At 46.3% G+C, this 27,729-nt stretch overlaps 2 protein-coding genes across 8 annotated transcripts in view; both read left to right on the forward strand.

Annotated features, from left to right (window-relative positions):
* The window catches only part of MAP7D1 (MAP7 domain containing 1), a 14,956-nt gene extending 14,131 nt beyond the window's left edge, over positions 1–825 (forward strand). For all 3 annotated transcript variants that reach the window (XM_015649466.3, XM_015649464.2, XM_033519580.1), the window contains 2 exons: positions 42–232; positions 306–825. In XM_015649466.3, coding sequence (XP_015504952.1) covers positions 42–232; positions 306–316 — 202 coding nt within the window. In that variant the 3' untranslated portion in view covers positions 317–825. The remainder of the gene's footprint in view (positions 1–41; positions 233–305) is intronic.
* A 565-nt stretch (positions 826–1,390) lies between these two features.
* THRAP3 (thyroid hormone receptor associated protein 3) lies at positions 1,391–27,729 on the forward strand. 5 transcript variants are annotated; one of them, XM_015649251.3, is made up of 13 exons: positions 1,394–1,484; positions 6,533–6,591; positions 10,256–10,338; positions 14,179–14,339; positions 17,269–18,174; positions 19,574–20,314; positions 20,881–21,053; positions 21,489–21,600; positions 21,835–21,919; positions 24,213–24,397; positions 25,009–25,201; positions 25,828–25,977; positions 26,613–27,729. In XM_015649251.3, exons 4-13 carry the CDS (start codon positions 14,203–14,205, stop codon positions 26,643–26,645), a joined length of 2,715 nt encoding a protein of 904 aa, XP_015504737.1. In that variant the 5' UTR covers positions 1,394–1,484; positions 6,533–6,591; positions 10,256–10,338; positions 14,179–14,202; the 3' UTR covers positions 26,646–27,729. The 5 variants fall into 5 exon arrangements, with proteins under 5 accessions (XP_033375470.1, XP_015504737.1, XP_015504736.1 ...); XM_015649250.2 differs by having other exon boundaries at positions 25,831–25,977; positions 26,245–27,729; XM_015649252.3 differs by lacking the exon at positions 26,613–27,729 and adding an exon at positions 26,147–26,263.

Below are 27,729 nucleotides of genomic sequence, written 5' to 3' on the forward strand. Positions count from 1 at the left end.
GCGGTGGGGCTAGGGCTGAGCCCAGCCCTCCCATCGCGCAGCTCCAAGGAGGCAGCAGCCCTGGTGAACGGCATGCAGCCCAGCAAGCACGAGAATGGCTTCTCGGGCACCGAGGGCTCCAAGGAGCTGCGGGATCTCTCCCACCACGGTGGTAGCCCTGGCAGCATCATCCCCTTTGGCGACAAGGAGCCCTTCCTCAAGCAGGCCGTGGTGAAGCCCCCGCAGGTGACAGGTGAGCAGTGGGAGGGTAGTTAGGGGACGGCGCTGTGCGCATCCCAGGCTCACACTGCTCTCCCCACCCGCAGAGGTGCTGTGAGGGCCTGGCCGATGTTCCTAGAGCCACTGCCTGCACCCTGACCCCAGCAGCCCACACAGACCTGTAGCTGTCATCAGAACATGACCCTCACTGCTCCTCCTGGGCGCCCGGGGGCTGTGGGACCCCGGTGAGGACGCCTGACTCCTCTCTTTGTTCTCGTTTTTATTTCGTTTTGTTGGGGTTTTTTTATTTTAAATATGCACCTTATCAGACTGACAGCCCACTCACAGGCCGCCGGAGCTGCCCCAGACGTGTGGTGTAATGATGTAGTTATTTAACTCTCTGGTACAACGTCTGTGAATACTGTAAATAGAGCCGGCCGGGCGTGGGGATGCTCTGAGGGGCTTGGGGCGGGGGCCGTGTCATAGCTCCCTGTCGCCGCGTTCCCCCACATGTTCGTGTGTTCAGTGTCCCCGGGCCCGGCCGGCACCACGCTGCTCTGTGCCCTTGTGACAGTGTTATGCATCCAGACAACCTTTGACAACAATTAAAAGTGGACAATGCCCTCAGCGTGCCTCTCTGTGTCCGGGGAAGGGACTGGGCGGGTCGGTGCCCGCGCCTCGGTGCTCCGCCAGGCAAGGCAGGGCAGGACGCTCTCCCGGCCTCCACAGCAGCGGGGCAGTTCGCCCCCGGAGCCCCCAGCACTGCCTGGTCCATCAGCTCCGTCCCGGCGATGGGGAGAAACCTCATCCTGGCTGCCCCACTAGCATGCAGGGCCTTCCCTCCTGGGCCCTCAGGAGCTGCGCATGGGACAAACCGGGAGCGCGGGACTGGACGGGAGAAGCCCCGCAAGGCCCCTTCGGCGAGGGCAGCGCCGCGCCTTGGCCGCCCGCGCGGCAGAGAAAGCCAGGCCGGGCCGGGCCTGGCTGGGCGGACGCGCCCCGTCACCGCCTCCGCCGCCATTTCCCGCCCGCGGTCCCGCTCCCCGCCGGAAGGGCCGTGCGCACTGCCGCGCCACGGCCGGAGGCGGAAGTGACGGATGGTGCGCGCGGCTCCTGCCGGGAGCTGTAGTGCGGCGGAGCCGCCGGATCCCGGGCGCGCTACTCGGGCCGGACTACGGCTCCCGGCGGCCCCCGCGGGCGGGCAGAGCGCGAGCGCGGACCGGAAGTGCGTGACACGGAGGCGGAGGGGGTGCCTGCTGCGGAGGGGCCGCGGCGAAGCGGCGCCGGTGAGTGCAGGGGCATTGGGTGGGGTCCGCGGGGTCCCTGCTCCGCCCCGCCCGCCGCCACCGGGAGCTTCTCTTACCCTCCCTCCTCTCTGGGCCCTCCGCAGCCGCCTCGCCCTGGCTCTGCCCACTCCCCCCTCCCGCCCCTCCTGGGCCTCACCGCGGCGCTGCTCCCCTCCCTTTCCCAGTGTCCTGGCCCCGCATGTCCCCGGGCGAGGCTCGTTCGCGGCTCTCGGGACCGCTCTGGCCCGGCCCCAGCGGAGCCTCGTGGTGCGCCTGGGCCCGGCCAAGCCTTGGCGCCTCCTCGCGGCCCCGGGGCCGGTTGGGCCTGCCCGGCCCTTTCCCGGAGCCGCTCGTGTTCGGCTGTGGTCTTCGCAGACTGTTCCTCTGTCCAATTCCCGGAGATCCCTGTCCTCCACCCGCGCCTCTGAGCCGTGCCCCTTAGGTTCTCCCTCGCATCGGTCTGTCCCGGAGGTCCCATCCCGGTGTCCGGGGCTCCGCGTGCTGCTGCGGCTCGGGAGGCGCTGCCAGGGCCACCGAGGAGGCGGGTGGGGCTCGGCAGCTCGAGGGGGCCGCAGCCGTGACCCCGCGTCCCAACCCCTGCGGGTGCGTGGCTCCCGCAGCGTCCCGCACCGGCGCTCAGCACCGCCCTTTTCCCGGTTCAGCAGGAGAGATCGGTGCTTTCTCACTGCCTGCTTTGTGTATTGCTTAAACGTGAAGTTTGGCTGAACTTCAGGCGATGTGGCAGAAGAGGCGTTGCAGTGGCTCAGACGCACATGTGAAGCCTGAGTCTTCATTTTTCGTGTACTGATAAAGGGTTTTTTTGCTAGTTCGTGCTGTTTTGGGGAAATGAACGTGTTTGGGGTTTCTACAAATGCATTTCAAAGTCTACCCGATTGTCACTGTGTTTTCTCGTGCATAGGTTTCTGGGTGTTTGTGTGGAAATTGACATGGAATAAGCATGGAATTGGCATGGAATAAGCTCCACAGAATCATCGAATCATAGGATGGTTTGGGTTGGAATGGACCATTAGGCTCATCGTGTCCCACGCCTTCCATGTGCAGGGCCGCCTTCCACTATCCCAGCTTGGACACCTCCAGGGACAGGGCAGCCACAGCTACTCTGGGTGACTTGTGCCAGGGCCTCCCCACCCTCACAGAGAAGAATTTCTCCTTAAGCTTTGATCTAAACTCGCTTTCAGTATGAAGCCATTCCCTGTGTCCTGCCTTGGGAGGAGTGGGTGAACTCAGTGTGTGTGGTGTGTATGCAACAGTGTCCTCTCAGGTCAGAGGTGGGGGACTCCTTGATTTTTATGGTTACAGTGATGTGCCAGACACTGTGGCACAAGGACTGGTTTGTTGCTTGAAGTTAACAATTTAAAACCGTTTGGAAGATGTCTTATAACTGGAGGTGGAAGAGAAAAGCTTTTATTGCTGCAGTAGCAGGGTCATATCAGCAAATGGATGTTTTCAGGCGGCTTTTCCCGAGAGCACAATTAAATCATCCAGTTACCCTCTGGAAGGACTCGAGAATTCCCTCTTGTAGGGAGCGAGGGCAGATGCTGTGTCAGTGCTGATGGTGTGTGACATTTTGGGTGGGCTTTACTGTGTCCTTGGTGGGTGTCAGGCTGGGAGAGCTGCTCCCAGGTATTGGATATCACAACCTTGGCTCCACTCACTCAAAAGGTGTTTCAAAGCTTTGCCTCTCAGGTTCCCTCAAAGGCAGTCAGATGTAGGCACAGGAAGGCAAGTGCTAGGATCCAGCAGTGCTTTCTTCCATGGCTGCTGTGTGTCCTGCTCTGGAACTTCACAGATGCCCCGCATGGAGTGAGGAAATGGCTGGCTTTTTGACCTCTCTAACAAGTTGCACAGTCTCATAGCAGATGAAAGGACAAAAGAAGACAGTTACTGTAGAGAGCTTTTGCAAATGTACATTTTTGTGTCATAGGATCCTCTGAAGGGTCTAGGGCCTTGTGATTTTTGTCTAACATTTCTTTGGGTGCTGCTACCTATTCTTGAATTGCATCCTTCCTTCTAGGAATTATTGTCCCTGCTTCAGCAGGATCAGGGAGGGCAAGTAAGAACTTGATTTCAACAGTTACCTCTAATGTCTGTAGGCAGCTGAAGGTTGGGAATGCTGCTCCTGAGGCAGTGATCTGGATGGACCTTGGTGTGATTTGGAAACACTACAGTCTGGTCACAGGGGATTGCAGAATTCTGAGGTCTGAACCCTTCCCCTCCAGCTGGAGTCCTGTCCATGGGACAAGGGAGGTGCAGGGCAGCCAAAGCCTTGCTGCTCCTTATCTCATTTTCACGTCTTTTTTGTCCAGAGATCCAGAGAGAAAACCTTTTACCTGTCAGGTTATTGCAAAGGGTAGTCAGGCATTGGAAGGGAGGGGCTGCCCAGAGAGGTTTGGAGTCCGCATTCCTGGAAGTGTCCAAGGAACATGTGAATGTGGCACTCAGTGCTCTGGGCTGGGTGACAAGGTGGGGATCAGTCACGGGCTGGACTTGATGATCTTTTCCAACCTAAATGGATCTGTAAAGACCTGGCCCTGGGAAGGAGGTGCCTTTCCAAGGTGCTGTAAAGGACAGTGTGCTCTGGCTGCAGCCACATGTTTGCCCAGGCTGTGTTGGCAGCAGCAGGCGTGAGCAGCGATGGATCCCTGCCCGTGTTCTTTGTCTGTAGGAGACCTGCCCGTGTCTCTGCTGAGTTATACCCTGGTGACTTCCTGCTGTTTTCTATCCTTCCTAATTCCATGTCTCTCTTGAGTTGTGTATCTGGAAAAAAGTTCTGCTGTCAGTGCTTAAGGGCTCTCTGGGTTCTGAGGAGAGGCTCTGGGCTCTGGAAGAGGCTTCCCTGGATGCTGAGGTTTTGGACCATCCATAGGCCCTGACCTTTGGTTCTAGTTCTTTTTTATGGAAGTAATGCTTTGTTGTGTATTGTAAATAAAATGGGTATTCTGCTGATGGGGCTATGATAATATAATTTAGCTATCTGCTGCTTTGTCCAGTTCATTTAAGTCAGGAAGTATGTAAACTATTAAAGGAAGTAGTTATTTGGGTCAAGCCAGGCATGTGGGCTCATAGTGAGGCTTCAGGAAAGCTGGTGAACACTTTCTGACATGGGTATTGCTATTAGAAAACAAAAATGTTACGGTTATAAAACACCAGCATATAGCATAAGTGACAATCCATGCACATCAGCAGATCTAAATTTGGTTTACCTGCTCCCACTTTCTCTGCTGTTAAAGAAATGTTGCTTTGGGAGGCCTAGGGAGTGCTGAGCTGGACTGGATAATCCTGAGGATTCTTTTTGTTGTAAGGCTGTGATACCCCTATCTGTATCCCTGAAGGAATAGAGTGGTTTTTGCCAGAAGTTTGAGTATTTTTCAGCTTACTTGGCTTTGTCTTTGTGAAACGACAGTTTGTCATTTTGGAACACATTAATTGTTTGAGCAGCCCCGGAGCCCTTGAACAACTTCTCCATTTCTGGAAAAGTTTACAATATCCTGAGCTGTATTTAATGGCTGCATTTTACCAGGGCAGGGATGTGGGGTTTGGGTCATGTGGTTTTCTTGGAATTATGGCAGTACAGGGAGTTCTGTGGTGAGGCAGGAATTTCAGGATATTTAGCCACATAGTTCAGGCCACGGGCATTGGAAGAGAGGGGAATGGTGGTGGTGGTTGCAGAAGCTGTTCTGGCTCCCTGGGGAGCTTGTGACAGTTCACGGTCCCAGGCTGTGTGACAGCTACTGGTGGCAGTGGGGCTGTGGCAGTACCCCTTGAGCTGCCCCTGTTCCTGGACATGGCAGTGCCCATGCTGGACAGGCCTGGGAAAAAGGCTTTAACTGCTCTGTTGGATTCTGTAGTGGGTCCCAAGATGAGGAAGTTGTTAAATTTGGCCCTAGCAGCTCATCAGGTCTTTGTTCCTGCTGGTGCCAGGACAAATCAGTGTCTGGGAAGGAGCCGGTGGCATTTTGTTCCCAGATGACAGGTTGGCCTGTGGGTCTGGAGACTCCTACCGTAAAGGAAACATCCTTCCCTTCTCACAGAGAAACTGTGTTAGGAGAGCCTGAGTGCTGGGGGAGTCACTGCTGGGAGCTTAGAGAAGTGAAGAGTTCCTGCTTAATTTAGCTTTATCATGTCAGAGCTATGAATAGTGAAATCACGGGATCACATTTCATGCCAGCTGGGAATGGTGTTTGCACTGCCTCACTCCATGGTAACCGGAAGCTGCCAGGCCATAGAAAAAAAAGTGAAGCTAATGGCACACAGAGATGACACCCGGCTTCATTGGGGGTTGTTTCTCCGCCAAGGACGGGTTTTCTGTCCATTCCCTTGCTCCTGTTACACGTGAACACACCTTCTGCCTCTCTGGTGTCCAAGGGAGGCCTGTGCATAGCCCTGCTCACGTCTCCAGTGATCCCAGAGCAAGTGCCCTGCTCACAATTTCACCTCCGCATTCGTCACCCAGCCATTTTTAGCCTGCTGTGATTTACAGGGTGAGGTGGGTGTACAAACCCCAAAGAGCCCCCACTGGGACCACAGGGTGTGGAGCTGGCTTGGCCGGGCACTGCTCCTGCTGCTGCTGGGTCACTCTTACCTTTGGCTGAGTGAGAGCAGCAGAGGAAAGTGGGGCAAGGAGCGTCCTGGGCGTGTCTGCTCAGGGAGCACTAAAGGTGATGGGGAACTGTGGGGTGTAGGGCTGGAATTCAGTCCTCCAGGGACTGAGACTCAGCATGTATGATGGTAACTAACCTGTGCCTTAACAGGGGGCTGGACATGTGATACCAGGTGGTGTCCTGTATGTCGTAATTTACATCTGAAATAATTACAGTAATTGCTCCTGTGGGGCTGTGGGTGAGATTGGTTTCCCAAGTTAAGACCTGTGTATGTATTGTCTGATTAAATGAGGTTATTTTGGCGGCCTTTGTTTACTGGGAAATGGTGCTGGGATGAATGGCTGAAATCAAAATCCTGTGCTCCTAAAATAAAGGATTTGCCAGTGTCTGGTTTGGCTTAAATTTGATTTTCCCTTTTTCACTTAGGTCAGTCGCTTCTAAAGAGGCAGTGTTTAGAACCACATTTGATTGGACACTTGTACAAGGTAAGTGAACACAGCACAGAAAATTGTTCAAATAAGCTTATTCCAAATATACAAGATTCCTGTGGATAGGCATTTCCCTCTGTTTTGAAGTCTGACAGAGCTTAGGGATGGCCTGGTCTGGTGCCTTGTCCTTACAATAGTGCCACAATTTTTTTAAAAAAATTTAGAGAACTTTAAATGTTATAGCAGGTCATGGAAATCCTTTTCCTTGTTTTCCCCTGAGGTAGTGGGGTAGAGATAAAATGAAGTGCTGGCTTGAGAATATGTGATTAGTTTTGCTTTTTTCAGCTTATAAATGAAGTCTGATGGAATTTGTATTTTCATAGGTTAAATGTGTGGAGAGTTGCAATCCCTCAAGAGATTCTGTTTTGGGTGTAACTGTACTGTGTGCTGCAGAAGAAATTCCAAAGAGCCCCCAATCAAACAGTTTTTCTGTTACTTGCTGTTTATTTGGAAGCAGAACTTTCACGTTTTTCAAGCATGTGTGGAGTCCTGGGCTCCAGCTGGCAGACACCTGAGAGGATGGAAATGTCCTTGAGGGCACAGATCATCCTCCCTTTGCTGAGAACTTCACTTACACACAAGTTTGAATTCATTGAGTTAGCTGATTTGTGAATAGTTTGCTTAAGGAAAGTAAATTGGACCATTTTGTGCTTCTTGTGGGGGTTCCAAAACTCCAGGCACAGATTCCCAGCCCCCACAGCAGTGTTGTCAGAGTGTCAGTTTGCATCCAAAGCTGCTCAGAACAGTACAGCTGTGCTGTGAGAAAGCCATCAATTTGGGGAAAGACCTGACCTTTCTGCTTTTCACAGGCTGTGTAAATTTGGAAGGAAAAAGCTGATGAAATAGGTTGGTTTATTTTTATTTATTTATTTTTTTAAATTATGGATATTTTCTTCTCTGTTTAATAGAAATTCCATCCGCCCAACTTCTATAACAAAAGCGCCCAGATTTCTAATCAGCTTTTTCTCGGATTGTTTCCTTGAGCTAAACTGTCTGAATAACTACATATGACTTTTTAAGCTCAAATATTTGTAGAATAGTGTCTCTCAAGTACCCACTTTCAGAAAAGTCACAGACTGGGGTTTGTAGCTGGTCAAATTATTTGGAAAGGGATTGTTCAGCAATAAAATCTGCAGAATCAGTCCTTTCCAGAAGAACCTGTAAATACTCTTCCAACCATTCCATAGAACCTGCTTCTAATTATCTGAACCCAGGGCTGGAGGTCAGGGGTAAACTTCTTTAGGGATTAGTTTAATGGTGTGAAAACCCAAATGTGCTGAAGGAAAATCTTAATTTTGAAAGCACATGCACTAGAGAGAAATTGAAACTGGTGCTGACAAATTTGTTTCTCTTGCTGTGGCAGAATAATTCTGGATGTTTTCCCTCAAGTATGTTTAGCATATGTTAGAGTAGAACACTCTGTTTTGTGGTTGGGTTTTTGGTCATTTTTTTAGCAGTGTTGTCTGGGACATTTTTTGCTGAGAAGTTCGGTAGGTTTAGTTGTAACTTGAGTTAATGTGCGTCATAAACCTTCTGAAAACACACTGGCATTAGATCTGGGAAGAAAAAACATTCTGTTTTTTGTTTCCCCAATGAAATTTGATTAGAATTAACATTTTAATTTGGTCCCTGGATGGCTGTAGGAGCTGTGCAGGTGGTTCTTCCCTTCCCCTCAAGTGTTCTGTTGATATCAAGAACATACTTAAGGTTTGGTCTTGCACCAAAAATTAGCTTGAAAAGGAAGAATCCAGTAGAAAGTGAGGTGTTAAGAATTGGATTATTAGCTAACAAAGATGAGTCTGCTCTCTGCACTTGCTGCTGCACTTAAGGGACATGGAGAGAGCTGCAACTCTTTATAAGCTTATTTTTGCAGTGGTTGTTATTGCCTCATTATACAGAGCACACTTTGGTGGTAAGGTGTTTTGTGGGATTATTCCTTTTTTTCAGAATGAACTAATCTTGTTTGGGTTTTGGGGCTTGGAATTAGGAATTGTAGAGCTGGCAGAAGGAGAATTAATTTTTTTTCTTCCCTGATAATGAAAGGTGTTGAGCAAATGAAGGAGCAGTTCAGCTGTTCCTCCCAAGCTGAATGTCTGTGCTGGTGACACCAAATGGATGCCAAGAGGCTCGGGCAGAAATGTCCTCTGTAATGAGGTGCCACTTCATTTGCTTTGGGCCTCACAGCAAAATAAAGCACAGCAGCTTCACACAAATGCTAGCCAGTGAAAAGCAAATTCTTGTTTTCCTACTGCACTTCTAGAGAGCTTTCTAGAAATGGTTTTACAAAACTTAATATTTACCAGCTGAATGTTTGCAATCATCGTGCAATAAACGGAAACCACTGTAAGGAATTTCACCACACTGTGCTTGTGTCTGAGGCAGGTACAGAAGCTGTGTCACTTGTTTCCAGGTGTTTTGTGGTTTATGCTTAGATATGAACACAAACAGCTGCCTTGGCAGGGAGGTGTGTGCTGGCTTTCCCCCTCCAAGCTGCCCAGCTGTGGTGCTCAGTGTGCAGGATCCTCACTGACACCTGGGGATGGAGTGGGCCCAGCTGGAACTTGTGCCAGTTGGCTGCTTTGGGCGGGGCTGCTCTGCAACAGCTGGGGAAGGGCAGAAATCCCGACGTGTGCTACCTGAAAGACCTTGAACAAAGGAGTGGGAGATGGAAAGAGTCACAAAGTAATACAGGCCAGTTGGAAACAGGGAACAAATTCCTGGAAAAAGGCTTTTTGACAGCCAGCAATGTTTTTTCATTTGACCCATGACTTGGATCATGGAAATGTTCTTTACAGTGTTCTGGAATAAGAAGCTCTTGAACTATGATGTCTACTTGAGCAGAGTTCTTTGTGGCTTTTTCCCAAGATTGGTAAGCAGGGTTTAAAAATCCCTGAACTTTGCAACACCACCTTCCCGTTTGGGTGAGAGCAGGACTTAATCACCAGTTCAGAGAAAAGTTTCAAGGCTACTTGAAAATTGCTTTTTCAGTGAAGTAAGGACAAGAAATTAATATCTTTAAACAAGTCTATTTTATGGCTCAACACAGAGTAAGTGACATTCTTGCTGTTAGATCAGAGGTTTAATAAAATGGAGTAATTTTTGAGGTTGTGTTTACTCTTGTTTTGTCTTCTAAAACCTCCACCCCTCCAGCAGTGCATGGAAGGATTCTGAAATGTAACTGTAGACCTGTCAGAAAAGCTTCCAGTGGACTGGTGGCTCCCTTGGATGACGGCGATATGCTGATGGATGAATTGTCAGGAAAAGAATTGTTTCTGTTGGCTTGTGGATTCATTTAACAATATGGGAAAATCTTTAGTCCTGAGCCCAGTAAGACCATTCAAGTGGGCTGAGGGAAGTGACTCCAGCACAGCTGTACAGGTGTACTGACAGATGTGTGTCACAGCAGGTGGGATGGGGCAGGGGAGGTGGAGCAAGGAAGGAAGAAGACTTAAAATTTTGAAAGCATGAATGATCATTTTGAAACCTACATTTTCCATTAAAGTCCATGAAAAAATTCCTGGTCAGCTGTGGTGTGTGTGCTCTCTGAAACACTGGGGATCTGATGAACTTTTTGGGTGCAGCAGGAGCTTAGGGCAGCCAGTTCACTTCTGGAGGCAGTACAGCAATGCATGTACAAAGGTGTATTTTCTTCTCATTTCAGGTTTTCTTCCTGATTTCATAATTGACAAAGCTGAGACGGTGAAGTCTGACAGAAAGGTGCAAGGTGTGAGCCTGCTGAAGCAGGTAGGCACAGCAAATAAAATATTCACAGGAGGTAAAACCGCTTGTCTTGGGAATTGTAATAGACCTTATATCCCTTCTCTTCTGGGCATGCTACAAGTTTGACTAATGGTAAAATTCTGCTTTCACTGATAACTGCTGTGCAAAAGATATGGAGCAGGTTTAGAAGAAAAAAATCAGCTTTGTGTCTTAGAATGTTTGGGCATATCTTCCCAAGTAACTGCAAAATATAAGGGTAAAGTAGAACAATTTAGTGAAAAAATCCTGGATGTACTGAAGAAGTAGTACCTATTTTTGGTTTTTTAATGGTATATTGACTAATCTTTAGATTTACTCCCTGGTGATTTTTTGGGAGAAGAGCACTGCTTCCCTCAGATACCATAACTGCCACATTATTAAATGTCACACTGATCGAAGTGTTAAATCCCATACTGTGCTATGTGCCTTCCTCCAGTTTTTGTTCTTTGCTTGAGCATTGCAGTGATTTCAATCAGTGGCCTTAAAAGTTTTCCTTGGCTGTTTTGAACATTTAAATTCCAAAGCTGTGGAAGCTCATTGAAGTGCATAGCTGTGAAAGACTCTGGATGGTGACCTTTTTTCATTGGTGCAGAGTGAAGCAGAGTTGTGCTTCTTTTTTGGCTTATGTCAGGAGGTAAAACATTAACTTTCCTGCCACTGTGTCCTGACAATAGTTTGCCTTCTGGGCAAAGTCCATCGTGGTGCTTTAGTGGGAGCATTTGCTCCTGTATTGTTTCCTTCAGTGGTCTGCTGGATTGCCCTGAGTATTTGGAATGGAGAAGGCAAAGTTTGCTCTATACAGTGTGGTTTTATGACAGATGAACAAGCTGTCAGGTGTCTGTTTCCCAGGGGGTGATGCCTTACCAGAACTTCTAAACTCAGCATACAGATCACATCCAAAAATAGTGTTTGTTTTTGGACGGGAGACTACACTCCTTGGGAAGATCTGCTGGACAGCTTAAAACTGGGCCTGCAGAAGAAACAAACCAAAAACCAAAAGTTGAAAATTCCTGGCAGTGCTTGCAGCAGGACATACCCTCCCAGATGTGTGTAGTCACGCTTGCGTGCTGGGAGAGGAGATCTGAATCAGGCAGCAGCATCAGCCTTGTCCCTTCCCAGGTGCAGGACGAGCTGGTGTTGGGGGATTTCTGTAGCTGTAGGAAGGAAGTGGGACCTGGGCAGGGCAGGTTAAGGATGAGTCCCCATAGTGTCGCCCTGAAAACTCAGCTTTTGAGCTTGCTGACATGGTTTTCTAAGGACTTTCCCAGGACAGTAACTGTAAACATAGATATGTGTACATTCTTTCTGTTACACGTCTTGTGATGGGCATCTCTCATGGCCAGTGCAGTGAGAAAGTGTTATCCTGACCATCCAATCCCTGGCCATGGTCACAAGCCTATAAATCCTGGGAGGAAAAATAAACTCTCTTTCTTTCACCACACCTCAACCTGTGTCTGTGTGATCTATTCATCTTAAGCAGTGACACCATAGCACTGTGCAAATTCTTCTGCTTGCAGTCCCTGCTCAGGGCCAGACACAGCATCTTCAGGAGTTGTGTGCCCTGAGCACAGCTCAGTGGGCAGGGGAAAAATAGGAATGATGGGGAAAAAATGGGAGTGGGAGGTCAGCAGTCAATGCTGTTCTCAGAGTTTGCCTTTGCTTCACTTACAGGCACCACTTTACTTAAAAAATATAAAATCCTTTTTATAAGAACAGATGCTTTCAAAGTAGGGTATTTTGCTGAGCATATTTTATCTGAGTCAGTCATTCTTAAAAGGAAACGTGAATTACAGTAAGTTTACAGCTGCAGTTAACTTAGGGGAGCTGACCTGACTCCAGTGTGCAGTTTGTTTAACCTTTTGAGTGCTGATAGAACATAGCAACTCTGTTTCTATCCTAGTACGAGTTACTTCATGTGTTAGGAATGAATCAACTTTAAAATGTTGGCAGAGATAAAGAATCCAAGACGTGAGGGTTTGGCAAATGTTGCACACACCAGGGTGATTTGGCTGGGAAGTACTGTAGATCAATGTGAAAGGCAAAAACTATTAAACAGATTAAAGTGATATACTTAAAATCTATTTTGGGGTCTTGGGACTTCCTGAGAGTTGGTGCCACATCTTCTGTACCTTGCAGTAATTCCTGTTACCATTTTTTTCTTTTCCTCTTCCATGTTTTGGTTTCCAATGCTCAGCATTGGATTGTTGTGGGCAACAGGGTAGGAAGTGTTGCAGGAAGTGGTTCAACAGACACATTCAGTGAATTAAAAGGAAATACTTGAAAATTATCCTTTCACATGTTCTTTTCTTGAAAAATGACCAAGCACAAGAACAAGCTTTGGTTATCAGTGGCAGTATCTTTTGATTTTCATCTCTGGGCAACAGGGAATAAAACAAATTCTGTTGTTTCCTAGCAGAACAGGAACATAAATTTTATTATTTTTTCTGCATGCCTTCTGATGTGGAATATATTCAAATGCTTCAGTTGAATTAATCTAACATCTTTAGTATGGGTAAAGGGAAGAATGGGAACATGTAATGTAATTTTTTAAAATAAAAGCCAACTTCCCATTTCTAGGAAGTCTCAGCTCTGGTGATGAACCACCACCCACACTCCCAGCAGCTGCTCCTGTGCTGGGCATTGTGTTTTTCCTGGAAGTGCCCTGGCAGAAGCTGAAGCCTTTGGTAACCATCTATGTAATTTTGGAGAGCCCCTGAAAGTGAAGGCATTGCAAGTCAGTCCTCTGGAATTTCTTTAAAATGGATATAGCAGCAGCAGCCGCACTTGATCAATTGTGTTTATATACCTGCATGTCTCTATTTTTAATCAGTGGGGAAAAAAATATGAACTTTGTACTAATGTAGTTCCTTTTTATTTCTGTCTCTTTTTCATTAGTCATTTTAGGTGGGAAGTTTGTTCATAACTTATTGAATATGCAATTAGGGCAAATTTCACTCATTGGTAAAGGAGAACAGATCAGGGAGGGTGTAACTGAAAGATTTCTGTGGTCAGACTATTCCCTGAATCATCTTCTAAGGGACTTTCTAACCTTTACCTGGATGCATGCCTGAAAATAGCCCAGGTAATTCATAATTATAGCTATTTTGAGTCATTTAGTGCTACAGTTTAATCTCTTCTGTCTCTGAATATTTGAAAGGACATCTGATTTATTTTGGCTGCAACGGAACTCCTGGCTGGGTGATGCATGCTGGTGACTGATCACAGCAACTGCAGGAACTGCACAAGCAGAGAGGACAGGATTGAACCTGAGCAGAGCTGTGCAAATAGGGTCACATTGCTGTGACTTGGAGGATCAACTCTTGTTTGATTGCCTCTGAAAGTTTAGATGAAAGTTTAGATAAAAGTTTACAGGGTGGGTTTTTGATCGTAAGCTTTTTTATTTCTTTCCTGTCTTTTAAAGCAGTGGCAGCTAGCTGCAGAGACAGGGATGTGGCTGCAATTACATGGAATTTTCACTTCCATGAGCTAGTTTGCCTCTAGAGGTGTCCTTGCCTCAGCCAGCAGTGTGGCCCTGCCTCTTCCCAGGTTTGCATTGACTTGGTGCTTTCAACTGTCACACTCTCATTTGTGATTAGTCTGGGTTTAGAGCCTTTTATTCTTTTTGCAATTTTCCCCTTTAGACTGAAATAAACCTTCTATTATGAACCATTCATCTGTTCCTAGCAGGCACTTCAAACATTCCTATTTCCAGCCATATCAAGCTCCGTGTACCTGGAGACTGTCAGCCTGCCAGGTGCTGTCCGTCCTCTCCTACCAGCCACACGCTTCATTTCTCAAATACTTTTATTTCCCTCTTTCCCTCAGGTGCACTGACAGGTGCTTGCAAAGATGTCTAAAACTAACAAATCCAAGTCTGGATCCCGTTCCTCCCGCTCAAGGTCTGGATCGAGGTCCCGCTCCCGATCCTTCTCCAAATCCCGGTCCCGTTCCCGCTCTATCTCACGGTCAAGGAAACGCAGACTGAGGTGAGTGTGCGCAGCCAAAGGCTGGAATGGGCCTTTTCCTCCCTTGCAGGTGGTTTGTCACTTAGCTTCTTTCCAGGGAAAGACTTTGATTAGATCCCAAGACAGAAAACGTCCTGTGTCTCAGGCTGTTTCCTGCCAACCTGTGCTGTTTGGGTGTTTTCAGTTTATTTATTTATTTAGGAGAATAAATTGTGAATAAATAAATTAGGAGAGTAAGATGTTTGTCAGCACAGTAAAGATTTTTCTTTTGAGACTTTGGCTTTTTTAAAGAGGCTTTAATGTACTGGATCCCAGACTTGAGGGGTCTTTGCAAATGTCGTGTTCTTTTCCCCTCCTGAGAAATTAATTCAAGCAAGTTTTAATATCAATTTTAGACACTGCTGTGAAAGGTGGGGACATTTCTTTATATTCCCTTGCCCCTCCCCTCAGCATGCAGGAGCCAGGTAACAGGGAAGACCTTCCTGGAGGGATAAAGTGGATAAAAGATAATTTTGCTGTTAAAAGTTAATTTTAAGAAATGATTAATGTGTATAATAGTTGTTCCTGTCTCCCTGAATTGCTTCTGAGCAGGCCAGTTACAGACTTGTGTCTTCTTCCCTGGATGTCAGTTTTTATCTTTTGTCTTTGCTAAGCATTCTGTGTCTGGCAAAACCATTGCGGTTGGATGAGGTGTAATGGGGTGCTGCCTTTTCACTCATATGAATAACATGTATTCTGGAAACCACTGGGCTGTGAACACATGCAAGTGTTACCAGTTAGAAATTTTAAAAATACAGATGCTCTAATGAATGTACAGTTGGAGAAAGAAGGACATGACAAAACTAAATTAGAGGCGGAGACTTGAGTTCAAATGAGCCCTTTGCAGAAGGAAGCTGGAACGCTGGAAGATCCATGCATATTGGGGAATACCTCCTAGTTGTGAAGGAACTTTGGCAGTTGAGAAAAAGGCACCCTCTGTGAATATGATTGCTTCCTCTGTGCTGCTGCTGAAGCTACTTTTGCTTTATAAATAAGTCCTTTTTTTAGAGTGTTTTTTTTTAAAAAAAAAAGGAGTCCAAATGGAGGGGGTCAGCCCAGCCCCCCTTGGTCTTGGGATGTGCTCTAAGGTAGGTCTGGTGGGTCTCAGTAAAAGGCCATTGCTGTGTATTTCAGGATGCACCACAAATAGTTTTCTTCTTCTTTTGGTAGGTTTGCTGTTTCTTCTAAGTTACAGTGCTGTGTTGGAGTCTGCCTAATACATTCTGCTTTCTTGATGACTTTATTTCTCACTTCTTGTAAATGCTGGGGCATTTAGCCCTGGAGCAGTGCAGTTCCAAAAGTTCTGGGAGCTGGCAGTGTTGGGGAAATGATCACTTTTGGTGTTTCTTTTACTGCATAACTTTTGCTGTATTTTTCTAAAAAGATTCCTGGTAAATAGTCTCTGCGACTTTTGGAGCAAAATCTTCCTGCTGCATCCTCTCTAAAGCACTAGAACTGATTTTGGAAGCATCATATGACAGGTCCTTGCTGATAATTGATCACAGATGCAGCAGTTGTCTGAAAATTGAGTGTCTGTGTTCCTCATGCCTTGGACTAGAGCTTGTTATAACTGATCCTTGCCTCCTGCCTCTCTGCTTTTCCTTCTGGTCACTATTGTTTGAATGAAGAAATGTCTCAGATAAGTTTGTTGGTTGTTTGAAGGATTGAAAAATCTGTTGAAGTGGTCATTGAGCTGTTTGTTAGCAATGATTGGAGTATGAGTAAGAGTTTCCAGTTAAACTATGACCTGTTCGGTAGGAGGAAGAAATTAGAACGGGACTAAAGTTAATTTCTGACTGCACATGTGTGCTAACCATGTAGGAATTCCAACAGCAGGTTGTACTACCTTGGTTCTGGGGGTTTGGGATGCAGGTGAGGAGCAGCACTGAGATCTGTGTGAGGAAGTTCATGTCCATTGGAGTACAATCAGCATGTGTGTCAGAGCCAGAGCTTGGAATGCAAGAAAGGGCTGTGGAAACTGTTCCAATGAATGTTATTTACTAAAATTCCATTCGGAAAACTTTTCTTTTTCAACTATCTAGTTTGGCCAGTCCTTCCTGTACCTCTGGCATCTGAGCTACTGGGGGACTTTTAAGCAGTTATGCAACTGCAGCAATTTAATCGGAAAGACTGCTGGGACAATTAGCCGCTGAATCTGTTTTTCCAGGGTTTGTGTGTTCCTGGATTCACGTTTTGTGGATGCGGGCAGGGGCGTCCACAGCGGCACCTGGTGGTGCCTGGCAGAGATGTCCCAGTGCTGTCTCTGCCCGGGAATGCCATGGGATGGGGCCATGGGATGCACCTCTGGGAGCTTAAACCCATAGGGCAGCGTGCCCTTCACCCAATGTTGCCCTTCTGCTCTTGGCATGTGGCCATTTATTGAACTTGCCTGACAAAGAAATGAGGTTTCATCTGGATTATCAGAATTTTAAAGTGCATCTGAAGTTGGGACAAGAGAGGGAGATTTGGGGTCTGTTCCAGTAACAGTAGTGTGATTTGCATAAAAATACTTCTTTGTGGGTGAGGTGTAACTGTGACCTTGAGTTGTTAAGGGCTGGTCGCTTGAGATCTGTCACTTTTTCTGAAGCTGGAGAGCAGCCATTTTCATCCCAGCAAAACTGAGAGCAATGTGTGCTTATCATGGTCTCTGCAATGATCCTGAAATCAAATATTTGACAGTATCACAGATACAAGTTATTTCCACTGCAATTTATTCATGGCGAAGTGTAGTACCTCAATCAGATAAGGGTAAACCAAAGAAATTTCTTTTAAAAGCTAAGAATTGAGTTTTTCAAAGTCTTATTTTAATAAGTCTTCAAATAAAAAGTTGTGGCAGATGAAAAAACTCTAAAAATAAATTATAAAAAGAAACTATAACATAAAATATTTGTTTAATTTTTTTTTTAATCAGTTCTAGGTCTCGTTCAAGATCCTATTCTCCATCTCACAACAGAGAAAGGAACCATCCAAGAGTCTATCAGAACCGTGATTTCAGAGGCCATAACAGAGGATACCGGAGACCGTATTATTTCCGTGGCCGAAACCGAGGGTTTTATCCCTGGGGCCAGTACAACCGAGGAGGATATGGGAATTACAGGTCCAACTGGCAAAACTATCGCCAGGCTTACAGCCCTCGCAGGGGGAGGTCGCGCTCCCGCTCGCCCAAGAGAAGGTCTCCTTCCCCACGGTCCAGAAGTCATTCCAGGAATTCTGATAAGTCATCTTCTGACCGGTCAAGGAGGTCTTCCTCTTCCCGCTCGTCCTCAAATCATAGTCGGGTTGAATCTTCCAAGCGTAAATCTGGAAAGGAGAAGAAATCATCCTCCAAGGATGCCCGGGCATCCCAGGCTGCGGGAGATAACCAAGGAGATGAGTCTAAGGAGCAGCAGTTTTCAGGAGTGGGAGCTCAAGATGCCAAAACATCCGAGGGATCAAAACCATGGCAAGATGTGAGCAGCTATGGCACGGGCCCCACGTCCAGAGGGTCGGTGTCAGAGCTGAGCCCCCGGGAGCGCAGCCCTGCCCTCAAGAGCCCGCTACAATCGGTAGTGGTGCGGCGGCGCTCGCCGCGGCCCAGCCCCGTGCAGAAGCCGAGTCCGCCGCGCTCCAGCCCATCCTCGATGGGCTCTGCTGCCCAGAGTGGCTCCACCTCCTTCCAGGGGGGCTCCCACCAGAGCCCCTTCGAGCATGGCTCGGCAGGAATGAGCCCCACCAGAAAGAGCCCGGTGTGCAAAAGCCCCACGCCCGTCAGTTCGCTGTACGGGGCCACACCGAAGGAGGAGGGCACAGCTCCTGGGGGAGGAGCCTTCTCCAAGAGGCAAGTGATATGTTTTGTGGGTTATTTTTTGGGTTACTTTCGAGGAGCCAGCTGCACATGTGGGTGCTCCCTGAGAGCAAGGCAAGTGGCTGGGGCAGGCTCCAGCTGAGAAGTGTGCCAGCACACTGCCACTCTGGGCCTGGTCCTTTCTGAATTATGGAAAAAGCAGAGACAGCCCAGAGTGATAGGAAGTTGGAATTGGTTTTCCAGCTTGGATAATTCTAAAGATTGTATGTATTCCCTGCAAAAATATTCACAGCTCATGAACACTTGAAGCGAAGACTGCCCAAGGAAGTTTCTTGGCAGCTGGAAGTTCACATTTCCCAGTTATGTACGTGTTGGTTATAGACATTTTTAGTGTTGCCTTCTGGAATTGTTAGGTACTGTAAATTAAAAGAAATTAATTAAATCCTACTGCATATCCTGCTGTAAGCAGCCCAAGGCAGGTGCAGCTGCAGTGCTTGTGCCTGTGTGTGTGGGTAGGATGAGTAACTAAAGCACCAAATACATCTCTAAAATGAAGACAGCCTTCCATGCAGAAGGCATCTGCTTCCATCATTCTCTTGATTAATCCACTACTGATTGTGCCCAGAGGTGACACTTTGTTTCAAAAGATACAGCACCATTCACAAAGTGCTTTCAAATCTTTATTGTTTTTGATGGTTTGATCTGATTCTATATTAAGGATGTCTGAAATTTAAAAAAAGAAAAAAACTCCTGTGACTGTTAGGGCTTTCCAAAGCACTGAGCTGGTGTCTGTGGGCTTTCCTGCTGTCCCACAGAATCGGGGTTTTGATTTGTGAATGCTTTAAAACTGTTTAGATGCTATAAACCAGCTGAATTGTTCTCACCAGAAGTATTTTATCTCTCCCAGCAGCATATTCTCCTCTGTTAACCTGTTTGCTTTTATTTGTGTTTGCAGTCTGTCATGAAATATTTAGCTTACCTATGAAACTTGCATCCCAAATTTGAAGTAGCTTTTGAGGCTTTTATTTCCAGTGTGTTGTTTAAAGCAGAACACCCCAATTTGAAAGGTTTGATGTGTTGTTCTCCTGAACCAGGTTTGTAAGTAAATAAACTGAGTGGGTAAGATGTTCCTCTTTTCCTTCCAATCCATCTGTGGGTCAGCTGGGTTTGATTTGTCCTTGAGCCTCATTCCATCAGTTCTGCATATCCTTGTACATATGCATATCTCCTTGTACATTTGCTGAATTTAGTGAGATCAAAAGTCTGAATTCAGGCTGAGTAATCTGCTTGACTTTTTAATTATTTTAGGGCCTAGAGGCAGCTTTCAGTACATGCATATCTTAGTGTTCTCTGAAGTTTGACTTTATGAACTAAAGAATTGACCTCATTGAGCTCTAATAAGAAATTTCCTGTAATGTCTATTTATGATCAGGTATCTGGAAGAGCAGAAGACTGAGAATGGGAAAGACAAAGACCAGAAAGTAACAAATGCTGAGAAAGAAAAAAGTAAAGAAAAAGGGAATTTCTCTGAGTTGGGATCAACAGATGGAAAGACAAAATCTGACTCATACGGATCGAAAGCTGACTCGGAGAAGGGATACCGCAGCAGCCAATCGCCCAAACGCTACAAGTTCAGGGATGACTTTGACAAGCTCAAGGTCCCAGAGTTCCACAAGGAAGGTCATTATGGGAAAGATGAAACAGATGAGCTGGACAAGAAAGACAAGGCAAAGGGCCGGAAAGATTCAGAATTTGATGATGAGCCCAAATTTATGTCTAAAGTCGTAGCGACTTCAAGTAAAAGTCAAGAAGAGGATAGGTCAGGAAAGTGGGAAGGTGTGGTGTTCTTGCCACCTGGAAAAGAGAAGCAAAGGAAACCTGATGAAATGGAGGAGGAAGGCTATTCTGAAAGATCCAAAAAAGAAGACAGATCAGGATCCAAGAGAGCCGAACCTGGTCACAGGGGTTTTGTACCTGAAAAGAATTTTAGAGTGACCACTTACAAGTCAAGCCAGGAAAAAAGCTCTTCCCCTCCACCAAGGAAGGCTTCTGAGGTGAAAGAGAAGCCAGGCACCAAAGTAGAGGGGCTAACTCCTGGAAAATCATCCTTTTCCATTACTCGTGAGGCCCAGGTCAATATTCGAATGGATTCCTTTGACGAGGATCTTGCACGGTAAGGATCTGCCAGCTTTTGAGCAGTCTCAGTAGTGATGTTTTTTCCTGTTTCTCTTCCTGAGATCCCCATGTGCTTGCCAAGTGTGGGGAAGGCTAAGCAATATTGCATCACAGTTTGTGGTTTTGGGAGCTAGAGATTAACTTTTTCCTAACCTTTCCTAATCTTTGCTGTGGTCTGATCTAATGTAAGATTAGTTTGGGAAGCACCAGACTCTGGGAAGAGTCCCAGATGGAGTCAGGTACTCAGTGGATTCTGGCCGAGGGAAGCTGAGTTGCGCAGGGGAACTGCTGTGCTGCTTAAATCCATTTGATTCTCTACCATGTATTTTACTACTCTTAATTTCCATGCAGCATTAGAAGAGTGACCTGAATTATTGTGAATTAACGTGGAGCAGTCTATTTAGGGATGTTCAAAAGAGCTCCTCACTCATTTTTTTGAGTATTTGAGGGTGCCTCCCTAATAACAACATAAACCACCAGTGAGTTCCCAGCTCCTGCAGAATTAAGCACCTTAAATTGCATCCCTTCACTCCATTCTTCTTTCATGGGCTCTCCTTTTTGCAGTCCCAGTGGCATATTGGCTCAGGAGCGCAAGCTCTGCCGGGATCTCGTGCACAGCAACAAGAAAGAGCAGGAATTCCGCTCGATTTTCCATCACATCCAGTCGGCTCAGTCACAGCGAAGCCCTTCAGAGCTGTTTGCTCAGCACATAGTGACTATAGTCCATCATGTAAGAGGTAGGTCAGGAGTTTGTGTGTCCTCAGGGAAAGTTCACTCCTCCTTTGCCCAGATAAGTGGGGTTTGTGCACTCAAAATGCCTGGAGTTCTTTTCCAGCAGATATTCCAGAGAGGAGAGCAGCAGCATGGTCACGATCGTCTTTATTTACATAAATATTCTTCTCCACAGGTGGTGTTTTCACCTGAGAAATATTCAGAGTCTGGGACTTAGAATTTTGTGTTCTGATAAATTTGTGACTCACTCGACGAAATTGTGTTCATTTCACTTGAAACACCAAAAATTGAAACTGCCGTTTGTGAGCAGCATTAGAGCTTATCCCCACGGTGCTTCACTGCCTGCACCTGGTTTTTAAGAAGTTGTGGGATGGGTGGGCTTTGTCTTTTTACAAAACTGGCACAAATATTTTGGTATTGTTTATTTGAACCCCTGACAGAGCATCACTTTGGGTCTTCAGCAATGACACTGAATGAACGCTTTACCAAATATCTAAAGAAAGGAATGGAACAAGATGCAGCTAAAAACAAAAAGAGCCCTGAAATCCACAGGTTGGTGCCATTAGACACTGCATTTAATTTCTTAAACTCTGGAATAATTCCAGAACAATTCAAGTATATAACTATCTTCAGAAAAAAAAGAAAGAAAAAAAAAAAAAAAGGAAAAATATGGCGAGTTTTAAATACCTTTGGAAATATTAGTCTGCTTTAAAGAACATTTGATCTAAAATCTTCAGGTTCCTCTTAGGGGCAAGGTTATATCTGTGTATTGTTTTTTTGCTTTAGGAGGATAGATATATCTCCCAGTACTTTTAGAAAACATGGATTCTCTCAAGAGGAATCGAAAAGCTCCAGAGATCCTGGCTTCAAGGTGAACTGTTACTCTGATTAGTTTAATTCAACAAAATGAGTGCATTGGGCATGAACTTAACAGTGATGTTTTTGTTTAAATTACTCTCTACTTAAGTTTGTGTTTTTCTTTTAAGGATGGGCATAATTCTAAAAATGAACTACAAAGGGTTAATTTTTATTAAAAGTGTATCAACAACCTTTGTGAAGTGGTTAGACTATGGTAAATGACCCCAAAGTCAATTGAGGTGAGCTTGAGAAAAAAGAGAGGATTTTTGGAACAAGTGCCCATGATGAGAGAAGAGACTTTTTGTGATATTTTTCTGCTTGTAAGTATGATTAACTCCATTGTTACGTGCAATTTTGCCAACCATATTTTCAAAGACATGCATGTCAAAAAGAGGAAAGTAAAACTAAATGCTGAGCTAAAGCAGATACACTGTTAAGCTACACTATTATAAATTTTGTTCTAACAACTGACTGTGCCATTTCTGTTGATTGCTGTTACTTTAACATTCAGCACTTGTCTTAGATCCAGAGCATTTGGGATTGAGTGTTTTAGCTTTGCTGAGTAGATGAATGTTAAGCCATTGCACTCACTGTAAACAATCATTAAAAAGGCTTAACGTAAAATGTTTGAGATTTTAACCTTTGTTTATTCACCTTCATACATATTTACATTGAAGAGATTTTAACCAGTCCTGCTGAAACCTTACTTGTTTCATATTTGTTTTCGATTTTTTCCAAACACACTTGTGGCTTGACATGGACGATGGTGAGATGGATTTGATGGGCCTGAACTCTGAGCATCAGCTTGGCAGAGTGTGTTATAAACGTGGTTTCCAAACAGCTCGCCAGCCTTCCGTGAAACAGACGTGCCCTCCCAAACCCAAATAGGTGTTTGCTGTGCCACATAAGGGAGCTGCTGCTGATTTTGTCACTTATCTGTCATCCATCGTGTTGGGAGCAGTTTTATTCTCAGAGTAGAAATTAAAGCTCTTTGCCTGGGGAAAGTAGAAGAGCAAAATACCAAAACAAAATGCCTGCTCTCACTCCTGCGTTATTTGACATATTTATTTAAACAAAAAAGTGGTTAGAAACTCATGTAAGTAAAAAATTTAACAGCTAGAGAATTACTAATCCTTTTGTATTTAATTGAAGACAATTAATTTGATGTATGTTGCATATCAAGTTGTACAGTTCCCAGGATGAGTGTTGTGTAAATGCAGTAGCAATGGCTGAGGCTGGGTGTTGGTACCAACATGGTGTAAGGCTCTCTGCAGTCCTCTTGCTGCCCAATTGCCTGTTTTTCAAACCACAGCCACTGTCACTTCAGGCAGGTAGCAGAATCTCACCCAGGTGCCACAGGGCTCAAAGGAAGCACAGGGAAAATAACTGTTCCTTTCCCAGAGAAACTCCTAATCTCTTCTTGAAGTACCAATTTAAATACAGCTCCAAGCAAGCATTACCAGGTGTCTTTTATGTTTGTTTTTAATTAGCAATGTAAATTTAGTTTTAATTTTTAATGCAGCTGGTGGGTTTTTGCTCTGTGAGATACCAGCTTGCTTTAGCAGACTTGGAAGGATTGTGGGAGACACACACGATGTGTCTGTGGGGCTTTGTGGCACCTGTCACATGCTGCCCTCCAGCCCAGGGGAAGGAGCTGCAGGTGGCATCTGCACCAAGTAAATCTTCCTGACAGATGTAGTAACACCTCCCTATCCATGGGATGTTGGCCTTTTCCCAGACTTCTTGGATGCTGCCTTTCACTGGCCTCCTCCTCCCCCTTGGATCGCTAATCTTGGGTAGCTCCAAGCAGCAAAGAGCTTTTGCTTCTCCCAGAGTATCACTTCTAGACCTGGGGACTAAAATCCCTCTGGCCCCTGCCCAGGTGAGGCTCTCAGCATGGCCTCAGGTGCACCCATGGGCTGTCAAAGAGTTCTGCCACACTGTACTTGTGATCCATAATCAGCTGGATGGGATTCCCAAGTTGTTCACATTCTTGCTGGCTGTGGTGTACAATAAGTGTCAGCTTCCATGTCTCCCTCCCCTCTTGCAGACTGTTTATTTTAATGCTGTTTAAAAAGGAGATTAAAAGTTTAAGAAGCAGAGATTTTAAGTGTAGGAAAATTGAATTCTGACAAAGACTTTAATAGTGCATTATTTGACATCTTAAAGTGGAATATTCATTAGTGCTCAGTTAAACTCCAGTTCTCTCAGAAGTCTGTGCAGTCAGTAGCAAAGTAAATGGTGTTGAGCTGGGGCACTGCAGACCTCATGTTCAACTCTGCCCTCCCTCTCCCCTGCATTTGTAGGCTGAAGGGAAATATAAGGACGACCCTGTTGATCTGCGCCTTGATATTGAACGCCGTAAAAAACATAAGGAAAGAGATCTTAAACGCGATAAATCCAGGGAGTCGGTGGACTCGAGAGATTCAAGTCACTCAAGGGAAAGATCAACTGAGAAAACGGAGAAAAGTCACAAAGGCTCAAAGAAAAAGTATGTAGGACACCCAGTAGCCATTTCCTCGTTCCTCCCGTGTCTCTGCTGCTCAGGTTGGAGACGACACCGTGTACAACAGTTTTGCGCACAGTTGTGCACCTGTGACATAACTCCTCCAGTGGCCTGAGCTACTCCTCTGTGTGTGGTCTCGCTATCATTGTATCTCTCAGAAACACTAAATAATTGTAAAAGGTAGATGGGAAAGATCCATGTGTCAGGATGGGTGAGTCACTTTTCCTTCTTGTTCCTGTTGTGTCAGAGAGAAATGGCCATGTTAAAATGACTTGGCTTTGATGTTCATTTAATCCTTTTCTACTAGCTTAATTTTCCATTTTACTAAAACTTCATGGGTGCGTGCTAAGCTGAGAGGAGATGGTGTAAACACCTTAGGAAGGAGCAAAAAGTTCCTTCAGGAGAGATCTTGGGCCCTGTGTTAGAACCTGAGCTCTTAGTATGTCTTTTCCTCTTTTAGTAGGAAAAGGAGAGCATGGCATTGATAAGAAAGTGATAAAGAAGTAGGTTTGTATCAGATGGATACAAAGATGGATCATAGGTGAGTTCCTAATGCTGTTGTGTCCCACTCCCCTCTGTTCCCATCACTGAAACAGGAAACACCGACGGGTGCGTGAGAGATCCAGATCCAGCTCATCGTCTTCATGGTCCTCTCATTCAGTCAAAGCAGAGGAGTACCCAGAGGAGACTGAGGAGAGGGAGGAGAGCTCCACAGGCTTTGACAAGTCCCGTCTTGGGACTAAGGAATTCACTGGTCCAAATGAGAGAGGAAGAGCAAGAGGAACCTTTGTAAGTGTTCTCCACCCCTGCCCCAAATGTTGTCCACCTGTGCCCTGAGAGTTGATTCTCAAAGTGGGCAGGAAGTGGTCGTTTGTGTGTTGCTCAGTCAGTTAAAGCTGCCCTAGAGGAGAAGCCCTCAGGGTGATGAGCCATAGTGGAATCACTCCAGTTCTGGGGCATAAACCGGGCTGCTGGGGATGTGCTGTGGGCAGCAAGCTCCAGATGGGAGGAGCAGAACAAAGCCTGGAAGCTTCTGTGCTTTAGTGATGCTGAGAATCCCGATGAGCACACGTTGTGCTTCTATTGGGGTTTGGCCACACTCATGTTTGCAGTCCGTGTACAGAGTGATCTCACCTGCTTGGGGTTGCCCTGGAAATGCCTCTGTGATCCTCACCAGCTTTACAGGAACTGTGATGTGCTATGTGATCAGATGAACTAAAAACCGAAACCCACAAGTGCAGGGTGTGGTGCAGCCACGCTAAAGGTGTCCTCTTGCTTTAGTGGTAGGTTTTACAGGTGTTTTGGATGGTCAGACAAGGGATGTTGGATATCTTGGGAGCCCTCGAAGCTGGCTGGGGTGGGAGGATACTGCCTCTGCAGCCATTCTATTTTTCTCCTGTGTGTTGGTGTTGCAGCAGTTCAGAGCTCGAGGGAGAGGATGGGGCAGAGGGAACTTCTCAGGCAACAACAACAGCAACAGCAGCGGCAACAACGACTTCCAGAAGCGCAGCAGAGAGGAGGAGTGGGACCCCGAGTACACACCTAAGAGCAAGAAATACTACTTGGTATGTACCTGGGTGTTGAGACACCCATGTGCTCTGGGTGTGTCTGGTCTCAGGTGCTTTAGAGGTGAAAGCACCCACTGTCACTGACACACCAGGTAAGGCTTCGGGTGACGCTTCACGGGCAGCTGCCGGCTCATGCCTAAAGAGAGCTTGTTCCTGCTCCCTGTAGAGTGGTTCCCATTAAGTGGATTCACAAGGGCGGTCGCAGAGGCGCGGTGCAGGGCGCTGCCAGCCTGTCTCACCTGCTGTCCTTGGCTTCCCGTGCAGCACGACGACCGTGAGGGCGAGGGCACGGACAAGTGGGTGAACAGGGGCCGCGGCCGTGGTGCCTTCCCCCGGGGAAGAGGCCGCTTCATGTTCCGCAAGTCCAGCACCAGCCCCAAGTGGGCTCATGACAAGTTCAGTGGGGAAGAGGGAGAAATCGAAGACGACGAAAGCGGAACGGAAAACCGGGAGGAAAAGGACGCCCTGCAGACGACAGCCGAGTAGCCACGGGGTCCACGTGCTTCTGGGAGCCCTGGCAGGAGGGGAGGGGTCAGGCTGGTGCTGGGGTGTCAGGGTGATCCCCACATGCTGAGTAGAGCCCTGGAGAGCAGCTCGGAAACCATCCCGATGCTATTTAACTGCATTTCCAGAGTTCAGCCTCCCCAAGCACGGACTGGGACTGATCCATCATTTACGCTCGGATCCACTCCTGAAGTTTCTCTTCCCAAAGACTTCCCTTCTGGACTGGATACGGTCAAGCGCTGGGTGAGACCCCAGATTTTCCCTTCTCTGTGACCTTATGGTCAGTCAGTTTTTTTTTGGTAACAGGCTTTGAGGACAATGTGGTTTTAGCTTGTGCCCACCTGACCCCACCTGTCCTGACATTTTGTTTTTCTTTTATAATTTGACCCAGTGACAGTCGGGGTTTACTCACCCGCTCAAATTTTCCTCCCCTGTTGTGTATTCAATTTTCTAAATTCTGCTTATTTTAGGCCTTTACATACGTAGTAGCATCAATTCAGAGGTGATTTTGGAAATTATTGTTGGTTCTTATAAATAAGAAAACAATGAAGCATGTGAGTAAACATCTAAATGTTCACTTGTTGGGACCAAACTGCTATGACTTTTTATTTTTTTTTTAACCGTTTTTTATGTAGCAGTTGAGTTTAGGGCCTTTTAAAAATTGTTTTCCTTTTATGTTGGAAGTTAACAAAATTAGCATGGTTTAAAAGAGAAAAAAAAAAAAATTACACCCTACTTCTGGCCACTGTTTGTGTTCACTATTAGGCCTGGTGTGTGCTGGACCCCCAAACTGCTTGTAGCATTTGTGTCTCCTCCCTGCAGCTGGTTGTGACCCGAGTGCCCTTTCCAAGGTGACAGTTTTCTAAGGAACTTCTGAATTCTTCTTGGGGAAAAATATAAATGGACATGAGAATTTTTCAATATTTTTTATTAATCTTTTTATAAAACCAAAAGGCAGATTCCTCCAGAGCTGGTTGAGGATAGCCCTTAGGATGCATTTCTTCTTATCTTCTACTTTAAAGATATTCTGGAGCAGTTTGTGGAGGGTTCCCGACCAGGTCGTGAGCCTGGGCGGGGAGGCACAGCTGTGCCCGTGCTCCCCCTGTCCCTCTCCCCAGGATTGCTGTGCTGTTCCCCACACACCAGCTAGAGTTTGGTTTGTTTTGACTTGAACAGTTCCTGTTTAGCAAAGCTCCGAAGTTTGTTTATGCAAATAAAAGACAATAAAATAAGTTGTAGGTGTAA

The sequence above is a fragment of the Parus major genome, chromosome 23 (genome assembly GCF_001522545.3).
Source record: "Parus major isolate Abel chromosome 23, Parus_major1.1, whole genome shotgun sequence".
In the NCBI taxonomy this organism is placed as follows: Eukaryota; Metazoa; Chordata; class Aves; order Passeriformes; family Paridae; genus Parus; species Parus major.